This window comes from Glycine max, chromosome 4 (genome assembly GCF_000004515.6).
Source record: "Glycine max cultivar Williams 82 chromosome 4, Glycine_max_v4.0, whole genome shotgun sequence".
In the NCBI taxonomy this organism is placed as follows: Eukaryota; Viridiplantae; Streptophyta; class Magnoliopsida; order Fabales; family Fabaceae; genus Glycine; species Glycine max.
In genome coordinates, this window is record NC_016091.4 from 2,110,623 (window position 1) to 2,138,118 (window position 27,496).

The following is a 27,496-nucleotide window of genomic DNA, read 5'->3' on the forward strand; positions in this document are numbered from 1 at the left end:
TTTTTTGCAAAAGTTAATGTGTATAACCTTACTTCTCATATAAATATTATAAATTTGTCATGACTTAAACATTTCTTTAAATATTTTATATTTTCGGTGTATAATTTTTTTTATTAATTACATGAATATATTTTATAATTTAAAAATTTATAAAAATATATTTAGAACAAACTTATCCAACTATATAATTCGATAGAATTGTATTTTGAAATTCATTCCAATTTCCATATAAATGCTATAATTAATTATTTATAAATGTTATTATTTGTGTAAAAAAAACTATATTGTCTATATAAATCATTTAGATTCAACTAGTAACAATAATATTTGAATAATTTGTAAAGGGAAAATATCAAATAAACAACATAACAAAAAATAAAGTACATATATTTAATTATTTATAAATTTAATTCTTTTTAATTTTTTAATTAATATCTTATTAAAATTAAATTAAATATTTTTCTGACAAAATGGTTTGCTATTTTGGATCTAATATTTTATTTAACTATAGTAAGACCATCGTATTTTGTGAAATCTATAAATCGCTATGAATTAATAATTTTAAAGTTTCTAAACTATTAAAAAAAGGATTCCTAATAAAAAAAAATATGGGATTATTAATAATAATTATTTCATATTTGATCACCATGAGAATCTTATGTTTTAAGGAATATTTAAGTCATGTTAACTTTGTGATATGTAAAAGAGAAAAAAAATATATATAATTTACACCGTCATCTAGTTATAAACTATTATTTACAGTAAACTTGTTAAAATTATCTTACGAATCATATTTATGATTGAATGAGAATATCCATGTTTTTATGAACAAAATCCTAAAATTTGTTCAAAGGAAATATATTTTATAAAACTATTTTAATTGGTAGCCGGGCGATTAGGTTCAGCAGGCCATATATCCCCAAACAGCATGTTGTGCTTATCAAAAAGAAGTTCCGTTGGTAAAACACTAGTCCCTAATTCCTGTTCACTGGTTTTTCTCCATCACAATCTACCTCCTCTACAGCTCCATCACTTGTGGTAGGGGTTGGGTTGGGTTAATCATTTTGTTTCATGTGTGTTGCCAGTTTAGTGGGGACAAATGATGAATCTTCTCAATTTCTTAAGAACTCAAATTTTGATTTGGGTGCAATGAGCCAATCTATTATTTGAATAGGAAGATCTGATGCCAACCTCAAACCTTGGATTGGGTGAAAGCCTTTCCTCTTTTAGTTTATGTTCTTATTGTAATTGTTTCTAACGTGGTTCTTGTTTTTACTGTTTAGATGCGAAGTCTATGATTATATTTTCTCCCAACTACAGATGGTGTTGGTTATTAAAATTAAGAACGAGATAGCCAATGATCAAAGTCTTCAATTTGGCTGAAATGCAAATGAATTTCTTGCATTTCTCTGTTGAATATCTTGATCTAGGACGGTCTGAGTCTACTTACATCACAACATTGTTTTTCATACTGAATTCGTTAGTGTCGGATTTATAGGTTTGCACAGTCCTGCGGGTGATGAGAATAATTATTTTACAGTTATCCCTGGCTGATGTAGCAGCTGCTGAAAATTTGTAACCTGACATGCACTGTTAGGCTGAATACAACCTTGGAATATCATTTTAGTTTCTTGTAGTTTTCCTTCGCTTAATTCTCAGCAAAATAACAAAATGACTTTATTTTTAGATCAAATCACATCCAAGTTTTGTCATGATTTCGAATCAGTTTCCAAAGATATGTGCAGCCAAAAAGATTCACATATTATAAAGATGGGTGCATACATATAGTGTGTTTATTTCAAAGAATCTAACGAGCAGTGTGTGTTTTGCATACATGGGAAGAAGTTAAAAGTGAGTCAATGCAAGCAAGCATTCAATGTGTTGAATTTTCAGCAACTTATATTATAAGACAGGAAAACAGGGCAAGTTGGCAACCATTGGAATTTGGAAAGCTCCTTGTCCCCTTATAAGCATGGCAAGTTATCAAACTAGCAAGCATCAAAATGTATAAAATTTAAAAGAAATGAAAAGAAAATGAATATTTAGAATTAAAAATAACACAGATAAAATATTTTTAAAATTAAAAAAAATTAAGAAAAAATATATTAAAGAGAAAAGATTTTAAATTAAGAAAAATTTAAAAGGAGTTACTTTGTAGAAAATAATAACTGATTTAAAAAAAAATAATTCAGAGTTGTCTTGAAAAGAGAATATAATCAAAATTGTTTCTCTCCAGTGTAAAAAGTATTTTATTATATAAAAATCATTAGCTATTTGGAATTTATTATTAAAGTTGATAAAAATTAATGTTCTAAATGGAAAATCTTTAATCTAATGTGCAAAACCAAACAAAAAAAATGGGAACAGAGACCCGGTCTCTACAGCTGCAATACATTGATCTCGAGTTCTTTTGAATCAGATGCCATAGAGATTACAGAGAGGACAGTTGCTTCTTGCACAACATAAATCGCTTCTGGCACTTTCTTTTTTTTACATTTTAATGCGTGCTTGATTTGACATTGAAAAATTAATTGAGTCAAAAGTTATAGCTAATGATTTTATACTAAATTTTACTTTTAACTTGATTTTATAATAAAGCATCAAAACATAAATCATATTATTTTAAAATTAATTTTAACCAAAATCAATTTAATTTAAAATCAACTTTACTACCGTACATCCAAACACACTTAGAATTCCAGAATCTAAAATAGGTGCCGAAAGCAACTCTGCCTATACAGAGACGTTAATCTAGTCTTGAAAAATTCCTCTTGAACATACCCTTTCTCCCCACAGCGTATCTTACACCTCCTTTGTTAATAAGAAGCAGAGACAGGAGAGGGAGTAGCACGGATTTGCTAATAAACCAAGGAATAGGTTCATAGGGCTCATATTCGCCACCTCCTGTAGCAATCACTAATAAAAACTAAACTCATAGATTGGGTTCCAATGTGGAGGAAAAACAAACATGAAACAAGGAAAAAATTAACATACATAGTTGATTTTACATATTACCGCAGAGAGGTTCCAGGATGACTGAGGACACGAGTCTACAATTATTCAGGTTTAAGGACTACATGCATTAAACAAGACTATCTAACAGTTATTTATCCATCCCATCATGCAGACTTTTTATACATGCCATTGGCGCCATCAGACCATCTAAGAAAATTAAGTGCGTACAAATGACGAACGAGGATGACTTTAACACCAGGCTTATGCATCCTAAATATAGCAAGGGCATACTCTAATCATTAGCTTTCCCAGATGACCTTTACACTTACATTATTTTTCTCATTCGACTTGAGAATCCATAATTGATCGCTAAAAGCTGTTTCTATTCATGTAATGCTGCCCCACAAACAATTTCTCATCCTCTACTTTATTGTGATGTAACGGTTCGTTCCATGTTTTGCCCAATGGTCCTTGAGGTCAACAGGGTTTGACAGATCATGACCTTCTGCTGCAAGGCGACTAAGCAGCTTGTTGAAAGCACTCCCACTCATCTTCCGACCACCTACCCGGGCATGTCTCTTGTTGGGCACTGCAGGAAGTGGATACATTGACAGAGTAGTTGTGCAACAGGCAGACTGCCAACCCCCATTACCCCATTTGTAACACTGCCTCAGGACACCAGTACAAGAGCACACAGGAGCTGGCATGGTTGACTCGTCATACGCCACTTGGTTTAACCCCAAGTCCTGTCCTTTCCAATCAGCCTTTGACACAGTTAACTGCTTGTTAAGATCATCACCTCCATTGACCATTTCCTGACCACTCTTCCACTCATGTGACTTGCCAAACATAACCTTGTTCAAGTCTTCGCTCTCCTTCTTGACTTTTTTTGCTGGTTTGGAAGTCTTCTTATTAGGTGAAGCTGACTTTGGTTCCTTTGGTCGCTTGGCCCGCCTCGGTTTCCCGGCCTCAGAAGGGATGGGGGCTGCAGGGAGGGCATCGGTTGTGTGCATTTCCCGTGTGCTGTAAGAGGCATCACCCATGTTAGGTATATGGTGTACCTGTTGCTGGGGATGATGTATATGCTTCACACCACGTGAAATTTGGCATCCTGGAGGGCATGATGGCATACTGCCACTACTTAAAGAGGTTTCGCGATACTGAAGAGTTGCAATTGCATTATCTCGTTCCAAAATTGCATTATTACGTTCAGCAATTGCAGCATCTCGCTGCATGAATGCCATATCGCGCTCAGCATATGCTGCTTTTTTCTCGGAAATGGCCAGATTTCTTTCTTGAATGGCTGCATCTCTTTCAGCCATAATTGCCATAATCTGCTTCATGGAAGGCTGATGTTGCATCAACCACTGCAATGCAACATCCAGACAAATATTATCAAAATCAGTACCTTTCTTAGCAGGGAGTATATGCTGCAATTACAAATTGTTTGTGCAAAATAGAATAGTAAATTAGTAATGAATTCATCCATGAGCATAAATGTATTTTCATATACCTGTCCCTGAGCAGATTTATATTGATCTGCTGCTTTGTGCCTTCCATTTTCACGATGCCCGGCATCATCCATCAGAAACCCACAGATGGCAGCAAAAACTAAATATTGACTCGAGGCTTCCTCAACCAATATGGAAGAACTTGGTTAATCAAACAATAGTATGCTAGAAGTCCTGCATTCATAGAAAATCTTCAGAGTTTATATTTGCAACTTGGGATAGTTAGTTGATCTCTGTTGTCCTTCTCTGTCTTGGGGTGCAGAATATTGAGTAGGAAAGAATAGCTTTATAACAACTCCTAACAAGAATGGATGTCACAAAGTTTAAAATACTTACCATGCTTATACATAGGGATAGCAGGTACTAGATCAAAAGTAAACCTATACAAGAATGCAACTTAGTAAGTCTACAATATAATAATGAATAAAACTTGAAAACAATGAAAACTATATAAAAGACTTGCATATTAAGCCTCAAAGGAAATCTGGGATAAAAATAGCAAATAATAAATAAGCTTTTAAGTATGTGGGTAAACTTTGGCAAATTTGAGGTTTGCTCTTCATGTATACAAGCATATAAGCATAAAAAAAAAATTAAAAGATTCCAGAAAGCTTAAAAGGAAATAATGGCTTAAGTGGATATGCATGGCACACATGGTAGTTATGTAGTAAGCAGAGTTACCACGGCAACAATAATAGAAATATTTAGAAGTTCATGAAACTATCCTGATTTTATGTCAATCATAAATCGTATTTATTTGAAAATTTTCATGGAAACAAGGTAAGTAGTAGTGTAGTAAGCAGTTACCACTGCAATAAAAATAGAAAGAAAGAATAAACTAAATTTTCTGAAATTATCATAATATCATATCAAAGTTATCAGTCATTATTCTTATTTCAAAACTTCCATGGAAACAATACAGAAACATAAAGCAAGAACAAATGAAGAAAGATAAAGCATACCAGGGGAAAATAAAAAGAGAGGTGAGATGAGTGGGTAGAAAGAATCCTTATTTGATTATTATGTTCTGACCACATAATGCATGGATAAATACCACACAAATAATGATGACAAGCAACCATATGACCAAGGTCCTCTTTCAAGCAGCACTTCCAAGACAGGAAGACCACACTCCTAAATCTGAATATCATTTGACAGGAAAGCAAGTTTCAGATGCATTCTTCTGAAAATTATTATCAACTTTCATTCAAGATTGTTGATTGTTGGTCAATGATAGTTGACCTTGCCTTTTTTATCAGAAGATGAGAAGTGTTGAATTGGAAAATCTAAGATGAAAATGGAGGGGGAACATAATGACCTCTTACTCCAACATGAATCAATCAATGACTCCACACAAAAACTTTTTCATCAACAATCCAATCTGATACTCCAGTCACGGAGCCACATGAAAACCGAATAAAAATGGAAAACCACGAGTGAAGTGCACTACAAAAGGAAATAAGGTGAAAGAAGTGGCCATTCTGGAATTCAAAGATTTGGACACAATTAAGTTGAGCAAAACAAAAGAAAATCTTCTTTTTTTTTCTTAATAAAAAAAAGCAGTTATGTTTATGACCTGAAGGATAAGTGAATATCAATAAATAGCTGAGTGGATTATCATCCAATAATTGAATATCAATAAATGGCTGAGAAGATAAAAGTCATAAAACCATATTCGTGCTCACTGGCTCTTTCTTTTTAATCAAAGAGAAACTACCCAAAACCCTGCTGCTAGCTCATTCCAAGTGGCCTGTAGCACCACTTGCCTGACAGTTTATATGAACAAACTTCTCAATAAGTATTTATTTATAAGAGAATAAAACAAAAGGCCAAAATAAATTAACCTTCTCCCATTGGCTCAAATCTACCCATACACTACAACTTTTACAGAAGTTCTCACATTTAACTTGTGTAAAAGCTGATTTGAAAGCTAATTTTAAATAATGAGAAAAGTTTAATTCATTCTCCTTTCTTATTTTTTTCTCTAACAAGCGTTGAGAAGTTAATGCATACAGACCTAAATCTTTTAACAGAAATGAAACGCATTTCCGTACAAAAACAAAACAAAATAACAAAAGCCACGATGCCTGGATCTCCAAAACGGTTCAATCCACCACTCACGGAGGATCTAAATTTTCAATCAATAACAGATTCCGAGACAGTCAAACGTCGCACCCGAACTAAAAGCTGAAATACTAAAAACATTAAAAAAAAAAAAATTCCTGAAGAAGCAATTGCAACGGAGTGAGCAATTATTGAAGAGAAAGAAACCGAAAAAAGATGCTAAGAGGCGAGAAACAACAAGTCAAAGCAAGTCAAAGACAAAACGAAGCGAGAAATTGAAGGTGGATTGGGTCGGACACAAAAAAAAAAAAAAGCGATAAACAGGACATGCGAAGTGAAGATTAGGAAAATGAAAAAAAGAAAGAAACCCTAACCTCCGCTGCGAGTGAAGGAAAATTGTGCGGCACTGGGGTCGGGATTTTTACCAGGTTGTGTCTGTATCTGTACCTAAGCGATGCCACTTTCTCTTCTTCCACTTACATTTTTCTTTTTTCTTTTCTCCGTTTTATCGCAGAAAAATAAATAAATGAAATGCGTGAGTTATCAAGTCACCGGTTCGTGTCTTTCTTTCCACTTTCAGCCATCCAATTGGAATGCACATCGATATTTGTGGTACTACTACATTACTATAATTGTTATTTTTTCTTCACCTTTTCTAATTATTTTCAGTAATTTCCCCCTTTTTCATCTTGACTTTAAAAAAGTTAAAACCGCCCAAGCTGCAAAATAATTAATAAGGACAAACAAACTATTCTTTTTATAACTAATGAAGTTGTTTAAAAAATATTCTGAATTTTTAATGTCTAACAAATTGTGTATTTCTTCTTGAGCGACGCGACATTTTCTCGTTTGTTGATGATCCATACATTCGATGTATTTTTTGTATTTATATGCAATATTTTAAAAATTACCACCATGTTGAAATTAAATGTGAAATTTGAAAAGGAATGGAAAAAACAAATAACAAAAGTTACGAAAATAAGTGGTTGGTATTTTGGAATGGTTTGAATATATCAATGTTTTGTTTTACATAATTTTTTTTAGATCATAGACTATGGTGTCTTTTAATTTATTAAATTAGAAACAAATTTATGTGTGATGTGATTGTTGATGACCCGAAGAAATTTTATACAAATAAAAATAAAAATCAAACTCAAAGAAATAAATTATTATATGAATATAACAAAACATTTATACTGATACGCCAATCCTTTGAGTTGTTTTGTTTTACATACTAGGCTTAATGGTAATAGTATTGACAGTAAAAAGTAATATCGAAAATATAATATAGACATTGAGCTTGGTATGGTTACCCAACATTAGAAAGTGAGATAGGCCACGTGCGTTAGGATTGTGTTTTGTTGGGTTCTTTACGTTAGTGGCACAGGTCTTGCTGCTTGCCACGATGTCATCACAACATTCTTGGTGGCCTTTGCCAGAAACCTTGATGCCATCACTGCCCATTACTACTTCTCAGTCTAATGCTAATGCTTCCTCTCTTTTTGAACCATTTGGATCAAATAAGTCAAGCAATTTGCCTACATCTATGCTTCAATCAACTATTCGCCCAACTTAGTTTTTTTAAAATATATTATATTATTAATATGAAATATTTAACTTTTATTGATTAATCAAGGGGAGAAATTTGGTTGATTACTTTTAATAAATAGTTTTTTTTTAACTTAAAACTCTGCTTAAAAAATCTGAGTTTAGTTTCACATTTTCACTCGATTTACCCAAATGTTTAGTGGTAATTATAAATCAATTTAAATATTTATTTATTATAAGCCGATTTAAATAAGTCGTATGCGTGTAACCTACAAATCAATTATTCAAAATACATTTAAGTAGATTCCTTTAATCATCTTTGAAATTTCTAATCATTAATTCATGTAAGTGTCTTGGTGAGTGTGACCCTCACCTCAGAGTGTCGCACGTCTCTGTGCTAGAGAGAAGAATAAGTCAACTTTGACAGAAGACAAAAAAAAGGGTCTTTATTTCATTCTTGAAATAAAAAATGACACTAAAAACGATAGTTTGTGTAATTTGAAAAGGGGATTGGGGGTTTTGGTTAACGTAGTTATTTATTTTGGCCCAAGACCTTTTTCATGTTTTACTAGTCTGGTCTTTTTTAACTAGTTTGGGCTGAGTTTTATAATGTGGGCTGAGCTTACTTATTTCTGTAATATCATTGGATTTGTGATATTTGGATATATTCAAAGGATTTGTATACATGTGAGCAAAAATGTTTAAATTTAGTTTCTCTTATGTGAAAATTAATAAAAACATACTAGCTTATCAAGATAATAAAATAAGATTGGACTCAAATAAAGAAAAATAATAAAAATTAAAAAAATCATATCAAAATATTTTAAAATGTCATAATAAAGTTCTTAATTTCATAATGCTAAGAAATAATAATATTTTATGACTATTAAAAGTAATTTTATAATTTAATAAAAAATAAATAATGATTCGGTTATAAACATTTTATTTAAATCAATTATTTATAATTTAATAAAACAATAATTATTTACTTTCCTAATCTAAAATCATTATTATCAAAACGTTACACAAAATTAAAATTTCCTTAATAATTAGTCATTTCATATAAATACTACACATTTCATTTAAATCCTCTCGTCACATGATGAATTAATTACTGTGGTAGAATCTGAATATCTGATATTTCTCTATTATTTGCTTCTCTTCAGCTCTCTTAACATATATATTTAGTTTTAATTTAAATTTGATTTTTTTAAAAGAAATTAATAATATTTTTTTTTCTTATAAAATAACAATAATAATTTTTTTGGAAGGCAAGAAATTAGTAATAATTAAAATAACAACATATCACAATATAAATTATTATCATAAATTTAAAATAAATTTTATATTAAAAATATTTATTTATTACAAATTTTAATTTAATTATAATACTCTAATTTATATATTTTGATTTGTTAATTCATTGTAAATTATAAATTACAGTTTATAAAACAAACATTTATTTCATGCAATCAAGCTAATTCCATCCAACATTATTAAATTGTATTTCTGGTGAGGGTTGCTACCACCCACGAGAACCCTTCCATAACGAACCAAAATCGCCGTTGAGTGTACATCCTAGGAATACTCGATCGACGCGCTTTGCAAAACAAACCTCCACCTAACTGAGCTCCGTTTATGATCAAAACGTCGCCGTTGGGGAGCATCACCCTCCCCATCGGGATGGTCTCCACCGTCCACGTGGCGTTCGGATCCGTAATCTTAATCCTGGCCCCTGCGGGCCCCACCGCAGCCTCAACACTCGCCGCTTCCAAATTCCTCAACGGAAGCAAGACCGCGGATAACACATAGGGTCTCCGGGTACGATCTCACAACGGCGTCGCTTTTGTAGTCAAACAGAATGGCCCGGTTCTTGGCGAAAATAAAAACACAAACGGATAAAGATTGTTCTCCGCGCACTTATCATAGGTCTAAAAAGAAACGGTAAATCGTACTCAGTTGGTTTTATCTTAGGGTAAAACTCGTAACTAAATTGTCTTCTTCCTCCGGTTATAATTTGACATCAGTCTGATATATAATGATTGGTGGAATACCAACGCTTCACCACGAGGGCATTATTTGTTTCTTGCCAGTCACGCGTTTCGCATGGACCGAAGGATCTTATTTTGCCTTCGCCATCGTTGTAGCCGCCGGTTTGGACGAAGAGGGGGCGGAAGGTGTTGCATGCAATGTCGTATTCGAGGGAGTGTGCGGTGCAGTCCGTTATGTTGAGAACCTTGTCGGAGGGGTCGTGGCGGCACGTGCCGTTGGGGAGGGTTAGGTTGGAGAAGACGAAGTCGGTGCGGTCGTTGTTGAGGAGCTGCATGTGCATGGCGACTTACCGATGCTTTTGTGGAGGAGCTGCCACTGGCCGTTGGAATTGGAAGCTTCGGTAACAGAGAGGAAGAAGGTAGAAGAAGAAGTGCCATGAGTTTGAATCAAATTAATGTGTTGGTTGAAGTTGAAGTGCAATGAGAATATTATCGCCACTGCTGAAATTTGCTATAAAAATAAATTTATTCGAATTCTCAATTTTTAAAAATATAAAATTTAATTCAATGATAAAAACCATCAAAAAGAATTACTAAAAAATAATCGTAAACCCTCTTATAAAAGCTTTCTACTAATTATTCTACTTGCTATTAGATAAATTGACTGTTACTTAAAGTTTCCAAAATATATATATATATATATATATATATATATATATATATATATATATGTGTGTGTGTGTGTGTGTGTGTCTACTTTTTTATTTAATTTTTCTTTTCGTAAAATACTAAAGTCATAAAAAAGTTATAGAATGATATAGCTAGCTTTCCTCTATAAAAAAAAAAAACCTGCCTAGCCTTACTCGTATATTAAAATACTTCTAAATAAATGCTCCTGATACACGCATTAACGTGACTAAAATAATACTACTACGTATTTGGTTTCTTGCTTAAAAAGGGTGAAATGAATAACAAGTCTTCGTAAAACCACAAACCTTATTCGATGCATGCATTACAAGGCTCAGAATCAGATATGCACGCAAAATGCACTTTAACTTTTATGAATAACAAAAGAACACCAGTCAATAAATCTTTTTAAGTTTAATTAATTATTTGATCTTTATACCTTCAACAATTTTTGCTAGGTAAGCGGATTGAATCTAATTAATCAACAATTCAATTCAACTCAATTGGATTTTTATAACTTGGATTGGATCATTACATTAAACTAATTTTAGTTTAATGAATCTAATTAAAACTAAATTGAGTAACTAAAACTTAATTCAATCCAATCGACATATAATAAAATTATTAATATAAAAAACTTAAATTAAGCATATCTCATTTTTAAGGTAATACATTATTTTTTAGTTTATCTTTTTCTATTTATTCTAAGGTAATATATTTTTTTATGAATAGTGTTGTGAGTATGTATTTATGATTTTTTTTGCTTATCATACGAATAATACAATGTTCTATGAATATCAATTTTTAAAAATATTCTCACTATTTTGTAAAAAAAATCTTTACTATTTTTTAATTTGAGGATCTCTTTTTTGTTTTCTAAGACTTAAAGAGGTGTCAATTTTTTAATGACCAAACCCCGATAACCAATCAAATCCAATATAGTAAAAATTGATCTGGATTGACAAAATAAAGAAGATAACCCTATTCAATCTAACGCCTAAAAAAACTTCTAATTTATCAATGGGCTCATTTGGTTGAACAAAAAGATGCATGATTGGGTATTGAGTGTCATTTTTCTTTTTCTTTTTATTTTGATATATTAAGTTTTAAATTTTTTATTTTAGTCCTATATATTTTTAAAAGTTTTATTTTAATATATTAAGTTTTAAAGTTTCATTTTGATCATTTATATTTTTTAAAGTTTTATTTTAATAATTTTTTTATTTTTCTTTAAAAACGTTAGTGCTCTATCAATGTTGTACCTATGAAAAAAAAGACTGAATATCACTTTTGATTCATTATGTTTTAGTATTTTTTTTCTTCTTCACTTTAGCACATTAAGTTTTAAAAGTTTCATTTTGTTCTTTTTTGGTTTTTAAAGTTTTATTTTAGTACATTAAATTTTAAAAGTTTCATTTTAATCTTTTATATTTTTGAAAGTTTCATTTTTATCCTTTCTTTCGTTTTTCATTAAAAATAGTTCCGTCAATATTTTAAAATTTAAAATAATTGATTAATTTAGCCGTCACTATTTTATATTAATTATTTCACTCATATTTAGTACTTTTGTCAAAATTTAAAACATTGATAAATTACTAACATTTTTAACAGGAAAAAATAAATTATTAAAATAAAACTTTCAAAAACACAAAAGACTAAAATGACACATTTAAAAACATAAAAGATCAAAGTGAAACTTTTAAAATTTAATGTATAAAAAAAATTACATAAGAAAAGTGATACTCAAATTTTAAAAGAGAAAAAAATATCACTATCTCAAAATTGAAGACCGTTAAAAGAGAAACATAATATTTATCTAAAAACAAAAAATATTATTATCTCTACCATAAAAAGGGAAATACAATAATAGTTTTTTTTTAAAAATGCCATTATCTTTATAATGAAAACTATATAAAAGAATAATATTTTTTATAAAAAAAATGACACTTAAAAATAATACTATTTTCAAATTAAAGTAGATAGAAAATCCTAATATTAAAATTTCACCTATACTAAAAATTTAAAATTTAGAAAAACTTATTTAGGGAGCCTTAGGGCTAAGGCCCCCCATTTCCCATGCTCAAAAGAGATACCCAAATGTCTAATTAACAATCATTTTAATTTTTATTTGAGCATTTACTTCATCGTTTTAGTCATTCAATCTCTATTTTGCGACATCGCTAGAATATCGATAGAAACCAAAACATAAGAAATTACTTATAAAATGATTAAAAAATAAATAAATAAATTTCATAGTAATATATTTGTGTATGACTAATAGGCTAAAATATGTTTTTTTTCTATAAATATCAAAATATTCGAAATCATTTTTACAAAATTTTGAGGATGTTTTTTGTCTTTATAAAATATAAATGTGTAATATTTTGATTCAGAATTAGACATCAACACTTAAGATTGGATCTCTCAAATCCTGAACTAAAATTTCCCACATTTACACTTCATAAGAACGAAAAATATACTCTCAAGTCTAAAAAGATTTTGAACATTTAAAAAAAAACTTATTTTAACCTTATTTAAAGGGGTAGAAATTTGATGGTTCCCTGGCCCACACAGACCACACTGGTGAGGGAAAGAAAGGCCCGGCAATCAGAATTCAGACTTGAGAGAACGTAGCAGTATGATCCGTTACAGCGAAATCATAATATTTGGCAGAAAGACAACAACCCATAGGCTAACTTGTTTGCTAAAGCCAACAACTGATTCAATCCAATATAAATATTAATCGGTTAGATCAGTATTCAGTTTCATGTCCTCTTGTCATCTTTTCTGTTTTTGGAGTCCTCTTGTGATCTTGTGCAGTGCACTTCACCAGTTCACCTAATTATCTAATTCACTGACACTGCATGTGTCGAAAATATTTTTTTTTTTAACTTTTCTTAAAATAATGATAAAAATAAATGTTTTTTTTATTATAAGTAACAAAGTAATATTAAACACACAGTTATGTTTTTCTCTTTCCTGTTTGTTCACTTTAACATAAATTAATATTGTCCGCGAATCAGACGTGTCCTGTAAGTATTTTTCAAATTTGAGAAAAAACTTAAGAAATATTACAAATTAAATACTGTAACTAGAAGATTTTTTTACTTAAAAGGCTCGATGCCATCATGGAGCTATCGTTAATAGACCGATTTATTTACCACAAATCTTCCCTGTACATATGACAAGTCCAATCAACAAAAAGTACAAAGAAAAGTCTACAGATATCAAAACCTAATAAAATAGTATATAGTTTACTCGTAGCTAAGGGGATTAATAAATAACAATAATAAAAGGATCTACCTTAGTTTTATTTTTTTTGTCAACACAAGTAGAATATCTTGATAATATGGTGTTGTATTGTTAGAAAATAATCAAGTTAGTTTAAATATGTATTTAAGAATTTGGTCCTCGAGGTCATTATATAAAAAAAAATTGTTAAAAAAGGTTAATTACGTAAGTGGATCTCAAAACTTTGGAGGGTTATTTTTTTTTTTGGACAAAGAATATCATAGGCATGCTAAAATAATGTTAATTACATAAAAATGATAATATATGTAAGTAAATAAAATTAATGCATTTTAACTAAATTCCTCAAAATATGCATGCTACAGTAGTAGCGTGTGACATTTTGCCTTGCTGGCTAGAACTAGCCGAATATCTCTTCATTAATAGTAATACCCACCAAAGCATAGTTCAAATGGTACCCGCATACCTGTTGCGAACGAAGAAACAGCTTATCTAGAGTAAGCAAAGCAGAAAGCAACGTCTTCAGCTGATAACGTTGATCTCGCTAAATTTAGTGAACGCTCAAATAGTTAAATTAATCTGAACTTTTGTCTTACTTATTCCAGTAACTAGTTATATCATATCTATTCCTTCATCACTGAGTTCGATTCTGTACTAGTATTTGCCTTTTTCTTTTAAAAAAACGAAGAAAAATCCCTAACCAGTAAACGGAAATTGTACAACGCGCTTTAATTTGGCTGCATGCATTATCTAGCTGTAACGTAAGGCTGATAAATCTGCGTACTTGTACCGAAAAACATGAATTGGCCTATGTTAGAATACTAAAATGATGTTTTACGCTTCCTTTATTTTAGATTCTCACCGTTTCATAATTGTTGGTTGTTAAGATTATTTATATACTAGATTATAATAACTATAGTGTACGAGAGCATTTGGAAGAATTATTATTCAATTATAAGTGGTTTTTTTGGGAGCTTTTATATTTTTTTAACCTCTTATGTTTTTTAATTTATTTTTCATATTTAATTTAAATTAATTTTTAAAAATTATTTTAACGATAGTTAAATATATTTAAATATTATCTTTTATGACAACAATAATTGATAACCATTGTCAAAAAATTGCTTCCAGATTGTAAAAAAATAAATAAGAGAAGAAGAATGTTAATTATGTTGTTTGGCTATAAGATAAGAAAAAAAATACGATGCTATAATATTTGTTGGTTTGTCTCAAAGTTTAAGATATTAAATCCTTATATAATGTCCACTAGCGAACATAAATAAATAATATTCATTTATCAAAATAGTTTATTATCGTATGAAAGGAAAACTAATAATGTCATTGTAACGGTCAATGCAATAATCTATAGCTTTCAAACTGCAACAACAAATTAAAAGGGAAAATATATACTATTAAAAAATTAATGATATTTGAATATTTTTGTCTAAAAAATACAATTGTCTTTGCAATGAAGAGACTATAAAAAATAAAATAGAATATTTGTCCAAAAAGAGATTAAAATGCCATTAACTATTTTCACAATAAAAAACTACTAGTACAAAAATTAATAAAGTATTTTGTAAAAAAAATAAGTAATAACTAAATATTATAAATCTCAGTCAAATTTTCTCAACAAAAATAGTAATCTTAATATACATATTAAAAAAATAATTTAAAAAATTAGGGGTGAGTAAAGGCTCCATTGTATTGTTCATACATATGTCCTTCACCTTGGTTACGTGATGACTATGCTGATAATGGTAGGAGTGATCACATTCAAGATGTTAATTTCACAAAAACAATGGAATTTTTTAAAAAAATTTCCCAACAAAATGAAATGGGTAGAAATAAAAGTGAAAAATTACACGTGTTTTAAACTTAGTATGGGTATATCCCACCAAATAGCTTTTCAATGCAATAATAAAAGATGGAAAGAAGTGAAATGCATAAAAAAGAATTGTTCCCAAAAGATGTATTTAACAATAGATAAAATGAGAATATTGTTAATGAACATTGTTTTTTCTTATCTATCAACCTGTTTCAATTTAAATATTTTTTCATTCATTTTTATTTTAATAAAATAACTTTATTTTCTATTTTTTTTTCAAATTTTTTGTTTACACTTCTGACCAAACACAATGTTAAGAATTGCAAAGAAATATCCATGAACTATAATTACAAACTTCCTAGGGTATTATTTACACGCCCCATAGGCCATAAATGGCTTTATTTGAATTTTATCTTCCCATATCTTACAGTTTAAATACTCACTCAAGAATCTGTTCACTCCCAGACATTCACAACAATAAATAACTTGAATAAAAAGAACATATACGAACGAAGTTGTCGAGCAGGCAGAGACGAGAATTCACAATTTCACACCATCTGGACCCAAATACCGTGGCTTGGAACTTCTTGATGGACCACAAACAGCAGATAGAAACCCGGTGGCGCAAGAACAGCGGAAGCCGGCGCGGTAACTTCAACCTCGTGCGTTGATTCTCCAACCCCACTCAAATGGTGCGGCTTCAGCACCAACAGCCTCTGATTCATGGAGAACGAGTGCGTGTTAAATGGCGGCGCCAGCATGGTAACAGACACCGAATCCCCAACCAAAGTCGCGCTCACCTTAAACCGAAGCCTCAACGTCTGACCGTACTTGAGTTTTGTTTGGGACGCAGGAGATACTATTGCGGGACGCACGTTAGAGAATCCGGGCTCAAGATACCAAGGAGAAAACGCTTCTAACCGCAGTTCCGTTGGAAACAACACTTTGGTGAAATTGTAATACGTGTGAGGGTTGCTCCCAGCGAGAAGAACTCGCCCATCGCGAAGCAAAACGGCACCGGAGTGGTACATCCTCGGAATATGAGACGGGTTCTGGACCTCAAATCTCATCCCGACCCGCTTGTTGGGTTTATAAAGAAACGGGTTTAACACCGGGTTACGGCCCAATTCCCAGCCCGCAGTCCCCACAGCTGCTCCATTAACAATCAAAACGTCGCCGTTGGGGAGTAAAACCATGTCACTCATAACTCTCGCACCCGGCATGGTTTCCATCACCCAATTCGCTTTCGGGTCGGTTATTTTAATCCGAGCGCAAGTTCTCAACGCTCCAACAAACTTACCCGAGAGAGTATTCCGAAAAGCCCCTCTCGGGGCTCCACCACAAATCAGAACCTCAGCCTCCACATTAGGTTCTCGAAGAGGAAGCAAAACTGCGGAACCGGTGCTAGGATAACACCGTGGATCTCCACCGGGTATTTGAGGGTAGGTTCTCACGACACTGTTCTTATTGTAATCGAACAAGATAGCGCGGTTGTTGGCAAAGATAAAAAGGTTGCCATCGACGTTTAGAAAAACAAACGGGTAGAGATTGTTTTCAGCGTTAGCGTCGTTGGTTTGAGCAAGAAAAGGTAAACTGTAAGTATTCTTGGCTTGTGTCTTGGGGTAAAACTCGTAGTTGAATTGTCTTCTTCCTCCGATAATTATTTGACGTCCATCTGGCAAGATGTGATTGGTGGCGTACCATCTCTGCGCCGCGAGTCCATGCTGAACTTCTGCCCAGTCGCACGAGCGGCACGGGGTGAAGGTTCTGACCGCACGGTAGCCGTCGTTGAAGCCACCGGTTTGGACTAATGTTCCGTCGGGAGAGACCGAACCGGAGGAGCACCAGACATTGGTTTGGACAAAGAGAGCGCGGAATGTGTTGGCTGCGACGTCGTATTCGATGGAGTGCGCGGTGCAGTCGCGTTTGACGACCAACTCGTTTGGGTTGTTGCGGCATCTTCCGTCGGGGAGGGTTAGGTTGGAGAGTCCGAAGTCGGTGCGGTCGAAGATGATGACGCGGTCGTTGTGGAGAAGCTGCATGTGCATGGCGACAATGCCGATGTTTTTGTGGAGGAGCTGCCACTGTCCCTTGGCTTCCGCCGCGTGAAAGAGGAGAATAAGGAGCAGGAGGAGTGTCATGGGTGTGGTGTGGGAGAACAGTCAAAGAAGGGTGAGATAAGGTAAGTTGCAGTGCAGAATGGGTTCGCTGCTACCAGCTTTAAATACTGCTGAGGAATGCGGATAATAGAGAACATTGGGAAATGCTTCCTCTCCGAAACGCAAGGCCACGCGTGGGATACTGTTCAACAGTTAAAAAAAAAAATACAAAAATTGAATTTCTAACTTTTGGACAAAAGGTTCATGTTAGGGCAGATAGCTGCTGGCTGCAGCAGCTTGCATGCGTAGGCTTGTTTGAAGGTTATTTTTGGACAAGCCCGTGGAGTTGAAGGTCAAACTCTGAATAAGTATTTTTTTTTTCAGACAAATTTTTAGACTTATTAATTAAAAAAATGTGAGTTGTGGAAATTGATATATATTAGGAGACAATTTATTTAATTATAACTAATTATGATTTAATTTTAAATTTTGTAACAATTAATGTATTCAAAGATAATTTATTTGACTGATTGATTTTAAACTTGAAAAAAATTATATATTCATAGATAATATGTTTAATTAAAATTAATGACTAATTGAGTTTAAATTTAGTGAAAATTATACAGCCTTAAATATCATTTTGGTTTTTCTATTTTTTTTAATATTCATAATTTTGATCTCGTTATTTAAAAATAAAAATATTTAATTAATATATTTTCAAAAACTCATAATTTTAGTTTTCCTGTTTAAAATATAGTTATTTAGTCATTTATTTCTGTAAACTTTATAGTTTGATCCTTCTAAAATATTGATTTCTAAGAGATTAATTTAATGTAACTTAAATTTAATTTTTATTAGTAAATATAGGAGTGTGAATATAAACTTAGAATAAACTCTCTTTTTATTGAAAAATAATAATTTGTTACAATGTTATTTTTATTAGTAAATGAGATTGATTTCATCAATTTTCTCATTTTTTCTTTTATCTTAACCACTCGAGCCACCTTATATCTCGTTAGAATAAGCTGTTAGTTTAGTTTCTTTTTTCTTTTTGAAAAAAAATTAATTTTTTTATATAAAATCATATTATATATATATATATAAATTAAGTTACAATTTAATGATATTTAAATATTTTCATTCAAAAATAAAAATTTATAGTCAACTTAATTGATATAAAATATTAGTATCATCACTTCAATTTTTATAACCATTTTTTTTAAATGAAAGTAAATAATTAACTATAATTATAAAAAATACCAATATATATAAAGTTGTTGGTTTATTTCGTCTCAATAAATTACTTTACACTATACTTTGTAATTAATATGACACGTCTATTGTCTATTGATAAGATATTTACATAATTTCATGTATTAATATATACAAGAGTATCAATTAATTTACTCTAAAAGCATTTCTTTCAGAGTTATTCTTTATATGCATTATTCATTTTCTTGAGTTTAATAGTTGGAGTAAGTTACTAATTTTATTTGTTAGATTTTAATAAAATAAATTATAAGAATAATAAGTATTTATGAAAAAAATTAATGTGACATAATACATCATCATTTTAATTGATTATCACAATAAAGTTTTTTTTTTGTCAAAGGTGTATCACCTTTAATTTCTTAAATAAATTATAGTAATATGATATATTTTTTTATCACCATAATATTAGAATGAATTATAGTCATAATTAATTTTCAATTTTTATCAAAGACTTTTTCTGATCACGTTTAATAAGATATTCTTTTTTAATCATATTTTTTCATTCACAAGACTTAATTTGAAATTTTGTTTAAGAAAATTAAATCTATTAACAACGACTTGATGATCAATAATCTGATACATCATGTGTGCATTTTAAATATATAAATTAAAAAATACCTTAAGGTAAAATGTCTAAAATTATAAAACCAATCTAAGAATGATGTATGATTTTTAGGATAAATTAAAAAATAAGCCGATGATGAAAATGTTCCACGCGCTGAATGCCGCGCGTATGGAAGAACCACATAATTTTATTTTCACACGTGCAGGAGGAACAGACAGACAGACAGACAGAGTTAAGACTAGAGCGTTTTCTTTCTTTGTCATTGCAAATGACGAGAGAGAGACAATGGACATTCTTCAATCATACACGCATGTCTCTTCTTCCTTCCTTTCCTTTCTCACTTAAAATGTTCTTTTTCGTCGGTGACCCGGTCTTGATCACTTTGTTTTCTTCTCAAAAATAAAGCAAAGAATATTTACCGGCTTTGTTGTCCATCAATGTCAGGCCAACAAATTTAATGTCACTATTCCAGTTGTTGCTGTTGCTAGGTGTGAGAATAAATGATTCTACTTTTCTTTTCTGCTCTGGGTCTGCATGTACTAGTACGAAATCATTTATTCATCGTTTAACATTGAAAGCACGTGGTGTTAGATTAAATAACCTTTATATATGATTAGTCTAATTCGCTATTTGCTCGGGTAATTCATAAGCTAATACCCGAATCGGCTTTTCTCGATTCGCTTCTAAATTTCTTAATTATTAAGTTTTTTTTATAGAAATAATTAAGGTTACATAAAAATAAAATGATAAATTCTATCGTGAAAAACTTTCTTAACATTTAGGGAATGTTTGATAGAGATTTTTTTTCATATCCAAAAAATATGATTCTTAATGAATGTGTAAAATACTTTGATTAATTTTAATGTATTTTTTAAAATAAAAAATTCATGTAAAATAAATAATTAAAATTTTTCTTTCACTTGTAAAAGTTAGATTCTTGTTCCCCTTTTTTGAAATATTTTTAAGAAAGTGAGTTAAAATTAATTCTTAAAAATCATAATTACTTGATAATTTTTTTATGAATTATATATTAAATATGAAAATCATTATTTTTCACATTAAAATTCTCAAAAAGTAAAAAACTTTGATCTATGAAACATCTCCTTAGGTCTTATCAAAACTTTACCGGTTAATTATGATATAATACAAGGTGAAATAGTTGCACTATCTTATTTTCATATTACTCAAGACAAAGACTAGAATATGAATATAAAACTCCTTTCGAATGGTACGAAAGTAAATATTTATCGTTTGATATTTTTTAATTTTCATCTGATGACTCAACTTTTTTAACATTTTTACTTTTCTTTTTTCTCTTTTTATGCCCATCTTTCTTTAATTATCCATTTCCTCTACTTTCTTCTTTTTTGTTCCAAGCCTTAGGGTCGATAGCTTCCACCATGGCTCGTCGGACCTCCGCCTCGAATGCCTGCATTGAAGGTCTTGTTGTTGTTATTCTTTTGGCTGCCGATAGCAACTTCCACCTTGAACCAACTGGTATGGGGATTTGTGGAGAGGGAACGAAAGGTGCAAAGAGAGGAGGGGTTGCCTAAGTTGGTGTTGAGCATAAATGGATGTGATAAATGGAATCTAGGTTGTATTATTTTATTTTTTGGATGTTTTGGCTTAAGGTGGTACCGTTTTTTCTTTGAATTTGAGAAAAGAAATTACCTTCTTTTATCACTCTTTGAAATTGATATATATCTATTTTTCTGTAAATTTTGTTGTTTGAGATTTCGTACAAAAGAATAGAGGAGACACAAATTTGACCCTCTATTGTGATAATGTTGTTGAGTGGTGTTATTTGTTAACTTTTTTTATTTTTTATTTTGGGTGTTGAAGAAACTTAACTGTCATGATTGGTTTTAGAGATTTCTATAATTTCCGATGAAAGAGAAGGGACAAGGATAAAGTTAAATTTAAAAATACAAAAGATAACAGAAAAAAAATCAAAATAAAAAATAATTTCAATCATTAATTTTTAAATTAATGACTTAAAAATCTCTTCGTAGCGTACGAAAAGAGTTTCATTTTCACACCTTAAACTTCGTCTTCATATATAGACTCATACATTTTCAATGGTTTATGAAATTCACTCATAAATAAATTGATACGCTAAGATAGACGTGTAATGTAGTAAGTGCTAAATTTAAGTTAAAAGCATATGTGTTTATGCGGTGGAAAAAAATTTGTCATTGCAAATGGAAATAAGAAAAAGAATAGACAACAAAGGGATAACCGGAATAACTGTAGTTCTAGTTCCTCGTAATAACAGTGTGAATAATTAATTTTGCTTCAGAAATATAATAAGATTTGAAACTCTTCATCCTTCATCATTCTAGAAAGAGTTAACCTTTGTTCTTTCACACTTTACACGAATATATATTTTTTATTTAATATATATTATGCTATTTTTCTATTGATTTCATCAACATTTTTTTTTACTTCATCCTTATGGTTTTTATTGATTATAAATTGATAATTAATGTTTTCTTAAAAATTACTTATTATTTAGAATTTTCTTAAATTTATTAATTTTCTAAATATTGATACATATAATGTAAATTTTATAAAGGAAAAAGTATGGTAACCCAGTTTAGTGGTTTTTTTTTTTCTTCTCAAACTACATATTCTCTCTCTTATCTTTTTACAAACTAGGTATGTTTTTAGAAAATTTCTCAATATACACCATTTCCATCATGTTACATTTGGGACCAGACTTCGTATGGGCCTTTTTAAAAAAAAATAATTTGTATGTTTACATTTTTATTTTAATTTAAATTATTAAAATAATACAAATATTATATTATATAAATATATTTTTAATTTATTTTAAAAATAATTTTTTATTAAAATAATTTTTAAATAAGAAAATAATATTATTAAATATAATTACTTATCTTCTATTATTTAATTTATATAGGACATTTTGTAGGTGAATATTTTGTTTAAATCTGAATTTTGTTTAATAATATATTTGCTTTAGTAAAAAGATTAAAACTTTTAATATTATTATGCTACTAAATATAATTTGTTTGTTTATGTCATTAGATTTTTTTTAAAATGATAATACTTTTTGTTCAATAATTTATTTATAAAAGAACATTAGATTACATTATAAATAAAATAGTTAAACAATTATATTTGGAAAGATGAAGATAGGTTAAGATAATTGTTTCTGTTATGATCATGTTATCGGTGAATTTTACATTTTTTTCTATTTTTTGTTAATTTTTAATAACAAAATATTATTTTAATAATATTAAAAGTTTTAATCTTTTTACTAAAATAAATATATTATTAGACAAAATTCAAATTAAAAAAAAATATTTACCTACAAAATATATTATATAAATTAAATAATACAAAATAAGTAATTCATGAAAATAGTGTATATTGAGAAATTTTCTAAAAACTTATATAATTTAAAAAGAATAGAAGAGAAAAGGCATAGTTTGAAAAAAGAAACCCAGTTCAGTGCTCATGTTTTTACTCTTTGATTCTTAGAGAGAGGTAACTTGTGACAAACATTCTCCTTAGCCTTGAGAATGGTGTAATATTAAAAGGAAAAAATAAAAAAGCAAAAGATGTAAAGGTACTTTATGTACATGTACATTTCGAAAATGTAAAGTATGAGGATTGATTTAATTGATAACAAGATCTAGGATGACAAAAATATACCTTTATACTTTGTCAGTTATTGTTGAAGTATGCGATATGTTTTAAGTTTGGAATCATGCAGATCTTCATTTAATTTTAATTCTATTTAAAGAAAAAGGTATTTATATCCTTGTTGAGACTTGACTGTTGGAACAACCAAATGAATCATAAAATTATTTTCCTAAAAGAATATATATTGTAAAATTAGTTTCGCATTATTAAGTCGATCCCAAAAGAAAATATATGTATCCTGATTAGCAAAAACACCATGAAGATCTGAGTTTGGGATTTGGGCACATAAACAGAAAAAATCCAATTAATCTCTTCAATACCTAACTAGAAGACGATAAAGTGGTCATTTAAACGTGGGCTCAAACAGTGTGTTGCCCAGTCTTAATCTTAATCATCTGTATGTGTTAAATGATAATGATAATAATTCCAACATTTTAGTTGGCTTTCACATCGATTTTCAATTTGTGGCCATAAATCTTGTCCACAAAGAAAATTAATCAGAGATGACACCCTTGAATTCTGACGGCATAGCAAATGCATGTTCTTGTTTTGTGGCGTGCGTTGCCATTACAAAAGCTGGCTTAATTAGGTCTCTATCCTTCGGTGCCATAGCAAAACCATACTGTAAAGGGTCACATTTCCCACTACCTTCTTCCCAAATTGGCCTAAGCATCTTATATTTCAAATTTATGCTCGCACCAGCCTGACAGATGTGTCTTTACAGTAAAGCGTGTTAACTGTTAAACCAAAAAATTAAGCTTGAGCGAAGTTTCCGTGACATGTTTCTGGAATCAGTCGCACTAGCTCATCTAGTTGTACTAAGAGTTTTATTATGATATTAATTAACGAATTAAAAGATTTTTTTTTATTGAAAATCATATAAAAGAATATTTAAATTTTTTAAGAAAGTACATTTTTATGCATTTAAATAAAATATTTTTTTCTTTTATTACTTCTTTAATCAGTGTCTTTAGTAAACTTTCGCCTGTGTCTTGACATTTGTTAAAATAAATGTTCAAATATGAAAACAAAATAATAAAAAAAAAATTATATTCTGTTAAATGATAATTTAATTGTAAGGTTATTATTGTAGTTCAAATTCATTGGCCAACTTCAAGTTAGGCTGTGTTTCTTTCCGCCCACAGACATAATATACGACAGACAAACATGAGGGTCGGGTGTTTGGTAGGAATGATTTAGAAGGGAGTTAAGTTAGCAAATTTTGTTTTCACAAGCAGTAAAATTCAATTTCTTTTGCTCAAAAAATTCATAAAAAACTGAAAAAACAAACAGTTTGAGAAATAATTTATATAATATTAAGTTTCTTTAAAAATTTGCCTAAGACTCTAAAGTTTCTCAACACGGCGTCTCTAGTTTCGCACGGTTGCCTTGTCTCAATATTATAAGAATATGAACTGGGAATAAATATATATATTTTTATTTTATACATGTAATATATTTATTACTTAATTTTTTTATTATATTATATAATATTTTAAAAATTTTAATTCTAGTACCTTTAGTTAATTTAAGCATATTAAATAATGATGTGACAGTTTATTAACTTATAATGTTATTATTTAATAGATGGAAACTAATTAGGTATCTAAATTAAAAGTTTGTAAATGTCATGTAATAAAATAAAATAAAATATCTTTAGGTAATAGATTAAAAAATAAATATATTACATATATAAAAAATATATGGACATGAAATAGTAATTTGAGGTATTACTTTAATCCAAAATAAGCTGACGTGAAAAGAAATGATTAATTGAGTGTGAAATAAAAAGTTTGATATTTCTTTTGTTAGAAAAAAAAAGGTACGAATTTACTTTTTGATACATTTATTTATATATTTACTGTTACTATAATAATTAGTATTGTAGGATGAAAATAAAAGTGTATATGTTTTAGATTATATTTGAAGTCAGATTTATTATGTAAAATTTGAACTGTTTAATTTTTTTTGGAGACGAACTACTTAATCTTTATCCAACGATTTGAGAGTTATTAATAATATTCTTTTGCATATAAAAAAAACTGTTTCAAAAGTGCATGTTTAAATCTTTCATACTCTTTTTTAAAAAAAGAAATACACGTTATTTTTTTTAAAAAAATTAATTAATTTTTTTTATCATGCACATTTATTTTATAATTTTAATTTTTTAATGTAAAATTAAAAATATCGGAATAATGAATGAGATGATTGCTAGTTCTTACATGCTCTGATTTTAGAAAAAGATAATCTTCTATCTTTTACTGCATCAAAACGATTTTGGGAATTAAGCTTGCGTGGTCTAGAGTATTTCATATCATTCGTGTTGATTCTGATTCGGCAAATACTGTTAGCTTCTAGCTGGTAGTAATTTTCACCGTTGCTTTCAGCCTGTTACAGAGATACATGTTGTGCATGCTTACACATGCAACTTTTATTGAAATCATGTCTTGAGAGAAGCAAAATCAACTCACAGACAGTTTGACTAAACTTGCTTCTGGTCTTAGTAATTGTTATCATGTTTTTTATTTAAAAAAAGAATTATACATTAATAATATACAAAATTCTATATAATAATTTATAATTAAATGAAGATGTAAAATCGTCTTCAAGTGAATATTCATTAAACTCTTTTGGTTTTGTTCCTAATTGTATTGTTAATGCTTTGAGAGCTAATTCAGCTCATGTTTTGTTACTTAGAGGCTTCTAGTCCTCTTTATATATATATATATATATATATATATATATATATATATATATATATATATATATTTCACATAAAAAAACGATATTATTCTATTATGAAATTTAGAAGTGAATACGTAGATATGAACAAGAAATATATATCAATGCTTGCTATAAATTGAGTATAAAACTTACACAGTAATACTCCGAACCTTGTTAATGGAACGATAAATATTGGTACTCTTTATTTTTTCTAATGAGATTAGTAGTTATTTTAATAATTTGACATTTTAAACCGTTTATTAGAGCACAAGATTAACGTAAATGGTCCAAACCTTATTAATGAAACGATAATGAAGTCTCACAAAATATAGGTGTCTAAGAAACTAATAAATGTGAAAGGAAAATGTCGCACCCGCAACTGATTTTAACACATGAATGTGAAAGGAATAATGAAACGCAAATGATTGTGCTGCAACTGGGGTCGTTGATAACACAAAAACTTAATTAACCATTGATTAGTAAAGTTACTATAATCTACAATTGGGGTCGTTGAATAAATTCATCAAATTCATTATCATATTCGAGGAGGATACAATTCCCATAGTCCCACGGTTGTGTCTTCCGATGCAGAGGCCATAAGTTTACAATCGGACGAATAAGTTACAGCATTGCACTGCAAGATAAACATGTCAATTAAATTACGAATTGTCACAAAAAAAATATCGTTTTTCATGTCAATAATGATATCTTCAATTACATCCTCAGACTGCAACACATGTAGAAAACAGTGACTTACCGTGCAATGGTGATACTTTAAAATAGCTAAAGCATTTCCTTTGCGGTAATTATATATCCTCAACCTACCAATAGCATAACAGATATCAAACAGCAGCAATTCTACCTTCTGTATATAAAAAAAAGCGCAGCAATTCTACCACAAATGAACAAAAGAAAGGTGTTGGCTTTGAACAAGTCTCATGTTCGAACTTGGTGTATTGAAAAAAAAAAAACTCGGTTCTGACACGATTGCTTCCCGTGAAAAATACCACTGATGTAGACCAAAAAAAATGCACCTCTCATAGTGGTTTATACTAAAAACTTGTTAGTTCTTACCGGGACCCTTCTATTTCTATTATAATGGAGTTGAATTAATAACAATTCCAGTTCAGGATTCAGATCTGGTTCACTTTAAAGCAGCAATCATAATCTATTCTATTATATATATATATATATATATATATATATATATATATATATATATATATATATATATATATATATATATATATATATATATATATATATATATATATATATATATATATATATATATATATATATATATATATATATATATATATATCTCGCTA

At 29.8% G+C, this 27,496-nt stretch overlaps 3 protein-coding genes, 1 non-coding gene and 1 pseudogene across 7 annotated transcripts in view; 1 reads left to right on the forward strand and 4 right to left on the reverse strand.

The window, feature by feature from the left end:
* Window positions 1-1,106: 1,106 nt before the first annotated feature.
* Window positions 1,107-1,187, forward strand: LOC113001554 (small nucleolar RNA snoR64a). Its single transcript, XR_003266948.1, has one exon. It is a non-coding gene; the product is annotated as a small nucleolar RNA snoR64a (small nucleolar RNA).
* A 1,733-nt stretch (window positions 1,188-2,920) lies between these two features.
* Window positions 2,921-7,124, reverse strand: LOC100783502 (basic pentacysteine 6). Of its 4 annotated transcripts, none has more exons than XM_006577741.4 (5): window positions 6,905-7,124; window positions 5,429-5,606; window positions 4,803-4,846; window positions 4,469-4,640; window positions 2,970-4,322 (listed from the first exon to the last, which is right to left on the reverse strand). In XM_006577741.4, the coding sequence occupies exons 4-5, from the start codon at window positions 4,538-4,540 to the stop codon at window positions 3,378-3,380; spliced, it is 1,017 nt and encodes a 338-aa protein (XP_006577804.1). In that variant the 5' UTR covers window positions 4,541-4,640; window positions 4,803-4,846; window positions 5,429-5,606; window positions 6,905-7,124; the 3' UTR covers window positions 2,970-3,377. The 4 variants fall into 4 exon arrangements, with proteins under 4 accessions (NP_001242458.2, XP_006577804.1, XP_040870446.1 ...); XM_041014512.1 differs by lacking the exon at window positions 6,905-7,124 and adding an exon at window positions 5,785-6,852; NM_001255529.3 differs by lacking the exon at window positions 5,429-5,606 and having other exon boundaries at window positions 2,921-4,322; window positions 6,905-7,094.
* A 2,418-nt stretch (window positions 7,125-9,542) lies between these two features.
* LOC113001469 (aldehyde oxidase GLOX-like) lies at window positions 9,543-11,082 on the reverse strand (annotated as a pseudogene).
* A 4,993-nt stretch (window positions 11,083-16,075) lies between these two features.
* Window positions 16,076-18,025, reverse strand: LOC100784385 (aldehyde oxidase GLOX1). Its single transcript, XM_003523506.5, has one exon. It carries the CDS (start codon window positions 17,972-17,974, stop codon window positions 16,382-16,384), a length of 1,593 nt encoding a protein of 530 aa, XP_003523554.1. The 5' UTR covers window positions 17,975-18,025; the 3' UTR covers window positions 16,076-16,381.
* Window positions 18,026-26,473: 8,448 nt separating this feature from the next.
* LOC102660947 (protein DECREASED SIZE EXCLUSION LIMIT 1-like) overlaps window positions 26,474-27,496 on the reverse strand; it is a 2,306-nt gene continuing 1,283 nt past the window's right edge. Inside the window, exons 3-4 of the mRNA XM_041015109.1 lie at window positions 26,923-26,986; window positions 26,474-26,799 (exon numbers count right to left, since the gene is read on the reverse strand). Of these exons, the coding sequence (XP_040871043.1) occupies window positions 26,701-26,799; window positions 26,923-26,986 (163 nt within the window). The 3' untranslated portion in view covers window positions 26,474-26,700. The remainder of the gene's footprint in view (window positions 26,800-26,922; window positions 26,987-27,496) is intronic.

What these genes read in the sequence shown, in the direction of transcription:
- LOC100783502 (NM_001255529.3), bottom strand. Translation starts at nt 4,540, where the DNA reads ATGGATGATGCCGGGCATCGTGAAAATGGAAGGCACAAAGCAGCAGAT. An exon ending in ATAAATCTGCTCAGGGACAG is followed by an intron (nt 4,323 to 4,468) that starts GTATATGAAAAT and finishes GTTGCATTGCAG; the next exon opens with TGGTTGATGCAACATCAGCC.
- LOC100784385 (XM_003523506.5), bottom strand. Translation starts at nt 17,974, where the DNA reads ATGACACTCCTCCTGCTCCTTATTCTCCTCTTTCACGCGGCGGAAGCC.